A 12069-nucleotide genomic window follows, 5' to 3' on the forward strand; every position below is an offset into this window, starting at 1 on the left:
TGTGGCAGTTGGAAACCCAAAATCAGAGAATAAATTCTTGCCAAATTAAAGCCACAAGCTTAGCATCCAAAGTGGACTTGAATGAGCAAAGATTTCATCTCCTTTCTGATCAATGTTAAATTCACTCTGTGGATATTATGTCGGAGCAATGAGAAAGCAGGTGGAGGGCTATACACTGTCCTGAATCCAGGCACACAGCTGACATTGGTAGGAGTTCCATCACAAACTAAGGCAAGATGAGGCCCCTAGGACCAAATTCTGTGCTGAGACATGCCGCACGTAACCCAGCTGACATCAGTGGGCTAGCATGGAGTGCAACTCAACGAAGAGTTTGACCTTAAGACCTGATTTTATTATATCTCCTAATACTAATCCCCGGGCCAAACTATGCACTTCAATGCATGCCTGGGGCCCTCAATAGTGTGCACATATAGGGACAAAATTGGGCCTATCCAAGGGACTTACTGCTAAATCTCTTAGGGCCCCATTTTAGTCCCATTAACTTCCAGTGGACTTGGCACTTAGTGACGCATTAATATGGATGCTAATGGGCAAAAATGAACGATCCTCTGCAATGAATGGATACAGTCTCTCTCCTGTGTGAGGGAGCCAGTGTTTCTGGCTATTGTAAACTACTTTCACGCTTTAACTGCTCTAACGCTTCATCATCTTAACTGTTGCTATCCTCTACCTGAGATAAGGAGGTATGTTATGGAGGCCATGTCTACATTAGCACGTACATCAGCAAAGTCTTGTCGCTCAGGGGCGTGAAAAAAACACCTCCTGGAGCGACACAAGTTTTGCTGGCATAAGTGGCAAGACATTCTCCCACCGACATGACTACTGCCACTCGTTGAGCTGGTTTTATTGTGGCGACAGGAGAGCTCTTTCCTATTGGCATCCTGCAGCTACACAAGCGTTGTGACAGCAGCACGGCTGCATGGGTACAGCGGTGGCCCTGTCAGCTTGTCAGCGTAGGCACGGCCAGAGAAGTGTAACGGTGAAGGGAGGCATCCGTCAACAGGTCAAGCGTCACAGAGTCTTTGAGGCTCAGCTCTCTCCGAAAAGTTAACAAACATCCATTTTGATGCAAGGAACATGCGTTATCTTTCATGAGTTCAATGAAACCCTTTGCTGAGCTACTCTGCACTCGCAGACAGAACTGAGGTTTGCAGTTGCGCAACATCCATTCAATTTCTGAGCACTCGGAATAGTGATGACCATTATAGACAGTTCAGTGAGGTTCTCCATGAAGCATGCATGTCAAAAATGCATTACATTCGCAAACAGTTCCACAGTTTTACTTCCTGGAGGATTTCCCTGGTTTCCTCCTAAATATTGGAGGTATATGTATGTATATATATATTTTTTTTCCACATAAACATCCTGGTTAGTTCATACTACACAGTTCTAACACAGCTAAACTTGGAAATACACCACTGAATTCAGAACATTACACTTATTTATACTCAAAAGCTTTAGGCTGTTAGCACAAGGCAAACAGGACACATTACACAACACACTAAACTTTGCATGTATTCATTACTCGGGCCAACAAAGTTTGCTATTCCCATAGCATAGAACTTCCTTAATCTTTAGAAACCTTCTCTTACCCTTCCATTGTGGCACCCCTTTTAATTTTTCAGACATACCAAATGACAAACATTTAGATTCTGAAAACTGAAATCGCCACCTCCGGAAAAACAAACAAACCCTTGCAAGTATTTAACTGAAATCTAATATAATCTAGAAGCAAGATAGTCCTTTTTCCAATACCACTACAGCAATATGATCCTGGAGCTCTCACCTAACGTCATCCCAAGTTGCTTTTGCCTAGTGAAATTTGCAACTTGGATTGAGCTATAACAAAAAGGATTAACCAAGGCCAAACAGGAATGATTCCTACAGCTGCTCTGGGGGTTTATTACCCAGGTGGTTCAACATCTCCGTTTTGTTAAGCTAAAGCAATCCTGCAAGGTACTTAGCTCTCTTAGCTCCTGCTGAATCTGTGAACCGAATGCTGAGATCAGCACTCTGGGCCAGACTCGCAGCTGGTGTAAATCAATATAGTTCCATCGATTTCAACAGAGCAATGCAATTGATACCAGCTGGGAAACAGGCCTTTGTTTACTGAGTCAGACTGACATTGGTGGGAATTTACCAGAGTAAGGACACAATAAACACTGAGTTGAGAGCTTGAGGATTTGGCCAAGTTGGAGGTTAGGGCTCCCAATAACTGAGTCATGGCTCCAATCGCACAATTATGAGCAACCATGACTTAACGTGCAGGTATATTTAAAACTATTGTGCTTGTGACAGTTTCCTAGCACTGTGTATGAAAATGCAATCAGAGCTAACAATGGTGACTTGCTCCATGCTACCCATAAAGAAGCCATGTCTGCAAATTGAATCCATTTCTGAAACCTCCTCCTACTCCTGTTGCACACAATATCCATCTGCATCTGAAAAACAAAGGAATCAGACCAAGATCCAAAACAAATCGGAAATCATAAAAAAGAAGCAGATCCTGGAAAATGACAGGGAGGAACAACCTGCAGAGTCTGACTTGAAGCCCATTCAGGAAATCTTTGCAACCAGCTGGACTCTCTCTGTGCCTTACTTCACTTTCCATTCTGCTGCAACACAGGGCCAGATCCTGAGCTGGTGTAAATGGGCATGGCCCATCTATACCAGCTGAAGATCTAGCCCAAAATCTTTCCTTACAAGGGATCTGAGCCTTCATCACTTCCTTGGGCCAAATGCCCATTGATGTCTCTGAGAACAATTCTGCTCTTAGTCCCAGTAGTGTGAGTCTGGAGTGACTCCACTGAGTTATGCCAGGTTTGCAGGGCCTGATCCTGCAAGATATTGAGCACCTCTCCTGTACTGTTGATGCCAATGGGAGAAGACAAAGCTCAGCACCTCCAAAGGACACTCAGCCTCATGAGATCAGCTCCTGGGAACAGAACTGAGCCCATTCCCTGCACCAGTGGAACAAATGGCAGCTTTACACCATCAAAGCACTGGAGGATCAGGCCCAAGGAAAGAGACAAGCCTTTTAATACATTCGCAGCACACAATTAATTGAAAACCTTTGTAATCCTACAATCCTCTGTGCATTCCACCCTCCTCATTCTCTCCCCATCATTCTGTGTAGATCTGTGTCGTACAGGCAAAGCCAAAAACCTGACCTCTGAAATGAGGATTCCTAATCCTCCTTGGAAATAAAACATAAAAGCTTCTAATACAATCAGAACAAAAGCAGATTAGAAGCCTCTAATTAATTTTGTGGCCTTTATTTAATAAAAGAAAAAAAAAGAGAGAAAAGTGCAGTGAAATTTACTCTTTAGCCTCAGCCAATTTATTGTTCATCTCTTTACTTTTCTCCTTGTCCTCTGGCTTTGTCCCACTGGAGCTCTCAGCACTCTTTTTCTTGGCAGCCCGGCCAGATGCAATCTGCTTGTCTTTGGCCTTTTTCAGTAGTTTATGGCTCGTCGTTGTCTTTTTTGGTTTGGAAGGCTGAACACTACGCTTCTCCACCTGGATGGACGTAACATACAAACCGCCAACACAGAAACACACAGGAAAAGGTAGAAAAATAGGATTTAGAGAGAGACATCATCAAAGAGATGGCAATTTGTATTTATTTATGTTTCGCATTTAAGAGCTTGTCTACACGGAGACTTTGATTTACACCCCAGTTTGCCACGCACTAAGCCTAGTCTACACTGTGGGGAGAGGGAGAGAATCGATCTAAGTTACACAACTTCAGCTACGTGACTAACGTAGCTGAAGTCAACCTACTTAGATCTACTTACCGTGGTGTCTTCACTGCGGTAAGTTGACTGCTGACACTCTCCTGTGGACTCCGCCTGTGCCTCTTGCCTCGGTGGAGTACCGGAGTTGATGGGAGAGTGCTCAGTGGTCAATTTATCGCGTCTAGACTCGACGCGATAAATCGACCCCCCGCTGGATCGATCGCTGCCCATCGATCCAGCGGGTAATGTAGACAAGCCCTAAGTCTCTGTGTAGGCAAGCCCTAAGTCAAGTGTTGGGGCTAATGCTATTTAAGTACAAAGCGCCAGACCGTCCTGCACAAGGTATATTGACATATTGGCACTGAAGTAAATGAAGCTACGCTGATTAAAGCCAGCTGAATGTGTGGCCTGACTCTGAGCTCTCTAAGGAGTTCTACTCATTAGGAGACGTCATTCAGGGCCTTATTGTATTTGTTTAAGGATGCCGTCCAAGGTCTCATTCTAACGTCTCCATAATGCATGTGGCTATCGGGACACCACTGAGGAAAACAGCTGTCAGCGTTCAGCAACCTTGTGAACAATGGCTGCTAGGGTCAGCTTAGCAAAAGGGGCTTTTTGATGTGATATGTTGGACTCCCCAGGTTTTGAGTAAACACAGAAGGATGCAGGGATACTGGTCAGTCACTGGAGGCAGGGGGCACATTTTGTCACCCCCTTGACTGGCTGATTTGGGGAGTGGCCTTTGCAATCTCATTAGGCGTGGCCTTTCTTTGGGATCAGACAAGGGAAACGATGGCCCAGAACAAAGGGGAGGGGAAGAATCACAGGATCCTCTGTTGGATGCTTTATAAGTTCCATTGTTTGGGGGGCTGCCGACGCGGGGTGGCGGGGTGGGCGTGCTCCTTGTTCCGCTCCTTTCTCAGGTTGATACAATGGAGGAAAAACACAATGGGATGCCTGGGGCTCATCTACTGCCAAAAGAAACAGCAGCACCAAGCGTGGACTTGGAATGATATCAGGGGAAGGTGCGAAGCAAAACCCTGGATCCAGCCCATTCTCTCTCCCAGACTTGGGGAGGTGGGGTAGGGTTCAGAATCCCACTGGAAGCAGAATTTCCCATCTGACCCCGTCTCTCTTTATATCGGGACCAAACAACACCTTGAAGAACTGCACAACCCCAAACTCTGGGATGAAGGAAAAAATCCAGACCCAAAATTGTACAGATCGGATCCATTTAAAGACCCATCCGTGGTTGCTGTAAATCAGTGTAACTCCACTGAAGTCAATGGAGCTACCTCCATTTACACCAACGGAGGATCTGGCCCTTAGCATGTTACTGGGGTGAAAGACAAGAAGGTAACGCATTTGTAGCTTTGTGTTTACCAAGTAATAATAGTCTACATTAGAGATCAGGGAAATGCGAACACAAAGAGATTGTCCTGGGGCCAGATTTTGCACCTGTTGTAATCCAGCATCCCACCTCTGACTTCAGTGCAGTTATATTGATCTACACCAGCTAAGGATTCAGCCCCACACCTCTTACTGGGGTGTCAGAGAACGAGTCCTAATAGGGTCCCCTATTGAATAAGAAATGAATAAGCCATGGGAAGTGGAATGAAACTAAGCAGTGCTGTGAAGTCTTCATAGCTATGCCCTGCTGCAGACACGTGCTGGCCCTTGTCCCCTTACACTGTATTTCTCACCTTTGAAGATTCTTGGAAGGGCTCACTGTACAGGCTGCGTATCCTCCTGCGATCGATGAATTTGTTATCAGCTTGTACAGGCTTGCTGGGCTCCCCCTTGAATTGAGAGCTGTAACTGGTTTCGTGGCTCACTTTCTCGTCCGGGGGCTTGTATTGGGGCTTAGCTTTTATAAGCTTGACTCTGTTGACATCTACCCAAGGTCTGAATTCATTTCTAGGGTTCAAAAAAACACAAACAGGAGGCAGAAATTAAAACAACGGGAACATGGGTGGCTTGTGAAAACTAAACCAACCTTTCTTAGCAGACATCTCATTAGATGGCCCTTCCCCTTCTGTATATTTTGCATTCTGAAAACCCTATGCCATAGACATATGGGGCCAGATTTGACAGAACTCAGCATCCAACAGCTCCCGTTGGGCTTGATCCATTGCCCATTGCCAAAACTCCTACTCGGATCTGGCCTATTGAAACAAAAGTCGTTGCTGGGAGGCTGAAAATCTCACCACTTAATTTAGGTGTGTAAATAGCTGGGCCTTTAAAAATCTGGTCCCAGATGTGGGTGCTGAGCCCTTTTGAAAGTCTGGCCTGGCCTCAGTGCCTCTTAAACCTATATTGCTTCACCTATGCTCTGGAAAGCCCAAGGAGAGATTCCAGACTCTTGTATGCATTTATTCTTATGATGAAAATTTATATGTAAAGAGAGAGGAATGTGCAGGGTTACTGGATGTCACAGTAAACGTTTGGTTTCCCATCTCAGCACACGAGCTTTGTTATCAGCGAGTTTACCTGTAAGAGAACCAGCTAGGTGAGTGTCAAATGTAAAGAATCCAGTGTTTTCTACAATCACCACTCATCTAGGGATTGTATTGCGCCATTTGTACTATTTTGCACCACAACGTATACATTAAAGCCCTGGTTTAGCACATCCCTTTGACTGCACATCTGTCAATTATGTAAGGGTTTTTTAGGATTCGCCCAGATTGCAATAAGAACGGGAGGACTTGTGGCACCTTAGAGACTAACCAATTTATTTGAGCGTGAGCTTTCGTGAGCTACAGCTCACTTCATCGTTTGTTAGTCTCTAAGGTGCCACAAGTACTCCCAGATTGCAATGTGTACCAGCACTGGTAGCTACATCTCTGCTTCTCCTCTTCATTAGCCCCTGAAGGCAAACACTAGAGCTAGTGGAAAATTTCCAATCAAAACTTTTACTGGTGGGGAAATGGCTTTTTGGTCAATCAGAAATTTTTTAAAGACTCCATTTCTGTTTAAAATTTTCACGGATTTTGGGAGAAAAAAAGCAAACAAAAATTGTTTTGTTTTCACCAACCAAAACAACCCAACTTTTTCCACTAAAAAAAAATCCACAACCTGGAAAAATTTCAAACAAACTGTTGACAAAAAATTTTTTTTCACCAAAATTGTATTCAGGGAAAAAGGAGAAGCATTTCCTGACCAGCTGCATGAAACACAAAATCGGAATCCCATGCTACGACATTTCCTTACCTACAGATGAAATTCACTTTTGCTCAGGGAGCCAGCACAAGATCTGTGCATCAGTTATGTCCTAAGGGTTCAAGTAGGTGATGCGTTAACCCTCTGCACGGGGTGAATTTCATCCATATAGCACAGCACTTGTCTGTTTTTACAACGCTTGAAGGAAATTAAGCGCTGCATGCATGCATTTCTATCCCTCCTGCTGTGGCTGCAAGGTCTCTGTGGGTGCTATGACCCATCTTTGACTCTGGTAAAAGCTCCCAGTTATTAGTCATTTAAATTTTAACAATACCTTTCACTTGAGGACCCATTTGGTCTTGTATTTACAAGCCTCTTGCTTCTGCTTCCTCACAGAATGTTCCTCTCTCTGCTTTCTTGCCTCTTCTCTCTGCCCATCTAGCCTTTGAACTTTTTACCTTTACTTAAAAAGAAAAGGAGTACTTGTGGCACCTTAGAGACTAACCAATTTATTTGAGCATGAGCTTTCGTGAGCTACAGCTCACTTCATCGGATGCATACCGTGGAAACTGCAGCAGACTTTATATACACACAGAGAATATGAAACAATACCTCCTCCCAGCCCACTGTCCTGCTGGTAATAGCTTATCTAAAGTGATCATCAGGTTGGGCCATTTCCAGCACAAATCCAGGTTTTCTCACCCTCCACCCCCCCCACACAAATTCACTCTCCTGCTGGTGATAGCCCATCCAAAGTGACAACTCTTTACACAATGTGCATGATAATCAAGTTGGGCCATTTCCTGCACAAATCCAGGTTCAGTTTGGATGAGCTATTACCAGCAGGAGAGTGAGTTTGTGTGTGTATGGGGGTGGGGTGTGTGTGAGAAAACCTGGATTTGTGCTGGAAATGGCCCACCTTGATTATCATGCACATTGTAGGGAGAATGGTCACTTTGGATGAGCTATTGCCAGCAGGATAGTGAGTTTGTGTGTGTGGTTTTTGGGAGGGGGGTGAGGGGGTGAGAGAACCTGGATTTGTGCAGGAAATGGCCCAACTTGATTATCATGCACATTGTGTAAAGAGTTGTTACTTTGGATGGGCTATCACCAGCAGGAGAGTGAATTTGTGTGGGGGGGGTGGAGGGTGAGAAAACCTGGATTTGTGCTGGAAATGGCCCAACCTGATGATCACTTTAGATAAGCTATTACCAGCAGGACAGTGGGGTGGGAGGAGGTATTGTTTCATATTCTCTGTGTGTATATAAAGTCTGCTGCAGTTTCCACGGTATGCATCCGATGAAGTGAGCTGTAGCTCACGAAAGCTCATGCTCAAATAAATTGGTTAGTCTCTAAGGTGCCACAAGTACTCCTTTTCTTTTTGCGAATACAGACTAACACGGCTGTTACTCTGTTACCTTTACTTAGTCACTGTTGGTGAAAGAGCCTTCTCCTCTGCAACTCCTACCAGTTGGAACAGCCTCCTTGTATCTCTACACCACCTCAACTCCCTATTTTATGGCAGATCTCAGCTAAAAACATTTATTTCCTTTGCCTCTACTTCTTCCTTTCTCTCCCGCTCTGTAATTATTTAATCCTTTAATTGTCTGGTGGATTAACTATGCCGACTGGAGAAGCTCTCTCCCATCGGCTTAGAGTGTCTTCCTGATAACCCTCTGCAGAGGTGTTAATTACCCACTTCATTTTAAGTGGTCTCCTACAGCATGTGTGAACCCCTTATGCTTAACAACCTGTCCTACTTTGTATTTATCTTCTCCACACCCGATGCAGTGCTCTGTGTAGCTCAAAAGCTTGTCCCTCCCACCAAAAGATGTGACCCACCTACTTTGTCTCCTGGGACCAACATGGCTCTAACAACTCTGCAAACTAGCTAGCAGTGTCAAAACATAAAGTGTAACAAGGTGAAAGCCTATTTGTGGCCAGCACTGAACAAATTAAAATGAAGCTCTTATTCAATAGCGTTTGTATGCCCAAGAGATGCTGCTTTCAAACAAAAATGGAGGCTTTGTTCAGAACAATACGCCCCCTTGTGGTATACTCTGGATGCATGGCATCTTTGTTGTGCTGTGTCAGCTGATCCTGGAACAATGAAACAGATTCAGCCTGGCAGCAAGTGGTTGTGACGCTGAATGCTCCTCCATTACTATTTAATATTTGCATTGCCCCAGAAGGCTGTGAGGCACCTTGCAAACAGGTAGGAGCACAAGATTCCTGTCCTGAGGAACTGACAGTCCAACAGCATGATGGAACCTGTGTTATGCTTCCACACAGAGGAGACAAAGGCATAAGATGTCTCCTCGCTTCTCAGCACCAGCTGCATGTATGGCTGGAGTGAGAAAACGGCCTCCACAAAGCTGCTACTCCACCCCCAGTACAGGGGGCTGGAAACTGGACAAGCAGGTCTGGGAAGTTGTCGGATCCTTGACTCCACCCCCTCTCCCACATGAACCGGCAGTATGGTAAAGTGCTGGTGCAGAGGACTTGCCCCTTGGACCACATGGGAGAGAGGAAGCAGGCTAATCATCACACATGGCCCCTTATACAGGGCTTGTGGCAAAGCCACCTCCTAGCCCCAAACAGGCAATATGAAAGAAAGGCTGGGCGTGGACTGCAGCAGTGAGCATGTGCAAGAGAGAATGGGCACGGTAAGCACAGCCTCGGTTAGCCCACCAGGTTTTGTTTCAGATTTTTTCCCTCCTTTAATTTTGCTGAGTTTGTTTTTAAGGAGGTATTTCTTTCGGTGAAAGGCAGGCAGGAGGCTGCCAAGGAGCTCGCTCCTGATTCGCCATCCAGCCCCAGGCACAGGTGAGGAAGATCTGAAAAGAACTAACTGAAAATCACTGAACTCCCCAGTATAAAAGCCGTGCCTGTGGAATTCAGTGACTACTAACGGGTCAAATCCCACACTCCAGCCTCCAGCAAAACTCCCACTGCCGTTAACAGGCGTTTGACCAAGTAAGGACTGACCCAAAATATGCAACTGAGGACAACGATTAGCATGTCATTGTATGAAATCATACAGTACCTCTGACCCTGGGTAATATTCCACAGAGTGGTTAGTGAGCTATCTGACTTGACTCAGGCCCGGCGTATCCTATAGTCAACATCCATGAGAGTCAATGGCAGTCTTTTTTTACTGTCTTCAATGAACTTTGGGTGAGGCCCCCATTCTGCATCCGATGAAGTGAGCTGTAGCTCATGAAAGCTTATGCTCAAATAAATTGGTTAGTCTCTAAGGTGCCACAAGTACTCCTTTTCATTCTGCAGGGAGACTCTACTGTTGGCCAGCTGGATTCATAGTGGTTCTTTTCACTCATATGTCAGATTTGATTCCCCCTCGGTCCAGGAGGGTTAATGGAGACTGCAGGTGAAGATGAAGCAAATAACCCACACGCACACACCTGTGAGATACTGGCTGAACCGGAGCTTAGCTCTGTGGCTGGCAGCCACCTGAGGAGATGCTCACTGAAAGTCAGGTAGGCATTGATTTCTCCCATCTCCGTCAGGTTTTGAAGCCAGCGCCTACAGGGGTCAGGTTTAACTGGTTCAGAGAGTGATACCATTTCAAGCTACAACCCACACGTCTTTCAGACAGGTTTATGTTTGCTCACAATGAGCTTAGGATGTCCAATTAATTCTGCACCCAAAGGGAGAGATCTTACTATCAGTTACGCTAGTGTTAATCTGGAGTGACTCCACTGACATGCATGGAGTCAGCATCTCCTAGATTTACATCAGTGTAACTGAGATGAGAACCTGGTGTTCCTTGGCTTTGATCACTTCAAACGTACCTGGAAGCAGATGCTACAAATGGAGCCTGCACATGTAACCCCTGGTTCATCGAATGTTACGGGTTTCCTCCCAGTGGCTGGTCCACAGGAGATAGGAGTCTGCTACAGCTAGCAGTGAAAGGAGTTCCTCCTTGGGTACGTCTAAACAGCAGCTGGAAGTGGGATTCCCAGCTTGAGCAGACACACATGGGCTAGCTCTGCTTGAGCTAGCCCCTAAGAGTAGCAGCATAGCCCTGGCATGTTGGGTGGCGGCTTGGGTGCGCCGCCCAAGTACAAGGCCATCCAAATCGCTGGGTGCGTCCTCGGGAGGCCTAGCCCGAGCTGCCATCTAGGATACGTATTTGTACCTGAGCTCGGGCTCACACCTCCCAGTCGCTGGGGAGACATACCCCTTCAGGCTCAGTGCTAAATGCCCCTGCTCTTAGTACGTCCCATTTTCGGTCCCTGGTGATTACTGTCATTGTACACCCTGTGCATAGTTCCAATCTATCCACTTTCTAGGGCTTCCCAACAGCATCTCCTCTATGCCAGCCCATGGTTCTCTCTGCTCTCGAGGCACACTTCAATTTCCCTTATACTCTGGTTGACGCTAACAACATCCATCTGCCAGCATGAATCAACAGTGTTTATTCTGCATCTTTATGCAGAGTGGTAAAAAGGTCTTTACACGGGGTTCCACCCTTGGTCTTAGCCTGGCTTAAGAGAGGAGCCCTGAATTCATATGCAAGGGCCTAGAAACTGTGACCCTGTTACAAACCTTTGCCCCAAAAATGTCAGCTTTGAGCAGACTCAGCCGATCTGTAAGTATACTCACTCCACCAGAGTTTGAGCAATAGAAACTGGATGTCACGTTATCCACTTTGTGTTGGGGAGTTAGAAAAATATTTTCATGACTACACAACAATGCACAAAATTATTTTTAGCAAAGATTTAGAACCTGGAATACGTTGGTTGTATTTGCTACCCACTCCTGCGTTCTACCTACCAGTAAACTGTTACTGTGTTTTTAAGTTCCAGACTGATGAAGGAAGGCTATGACACAATGAAGCCCTATTACTTATCACCTCGGCTTAGAAAACAGTGAACAGGATAGAATCCCTGTCTCCTATTCTATCCACCCAAAAATACATCGTCCAGATTCCTTCCTTATTGTGATCAGGCACTGTAGGGCAACCAGATTCTAACACTGAATTTACTTGGACAGCGGTGTTTGGGCTGCTAAGGTACCAAAGTGGTGGAACATATTTAGGAGCCCAGATGCTCAAATAAGATGATGGGAGCTGTACACAAAGAGATAGATAGATTGATAAATCACTTATTAAGAAAAACATTTTGGTTAG

General features: G+C 45.4%; 1 protein-coding gene across 13 annotated transcripts in view; it reads right to left on the minus strand.

Annotated features, from left to right (window-relative positions):
* The window catches only part of MAP6 (microtubule associated protein 6), a 77712-nt gene that overhangs the window by 12823 nt on the left and 52820 nt on the right, over window positions 1-12069 (minus strand). For 8 of the 13 annotated variants that reach the window (XR_012157675.1, XR_012157681.1, XR_012157676.1 and 5 more), the window contains 2 exons: window positions 5462-5675; window positions 3344-3540 (listed from right to left, as the gene is read on the minus strand). Coding sequence is in view for 8 of the 13 variants with exons in the window: in XM_073334947.1 (XP_073191048.1) it covers window positions 3344-3540; window positions 5462-5675 (411 nt within the window). In the remaining 5 variants the exon portion in view is untranslated. The remainder of the gene's footprint in view (window positions 1-3343; window positions 3541-5461; window positions 5676-12069) is intronic. The other 5 variants (XR_012157679.1, XM_073335000.1, XM_073334972.1 and 2 more) reach the window with 1 other exon arrangement.

The sequence above is a fragment of the Lepidochelys kempii genome, chromosome 1 (assembly GCF_965140265.1).
Source record: "Lepidochelys kempii isolate rLepKem1 chromosome 1, rLepKem1.hap2, whole genome shotgun sequence".
NCBI classification, from domain to species: domain Eukaryota; kingdom Metazoa; phylum Chordata; order Testudines; family Cheloniidae; genus Lepidochelys; species Lepidochelys kempii.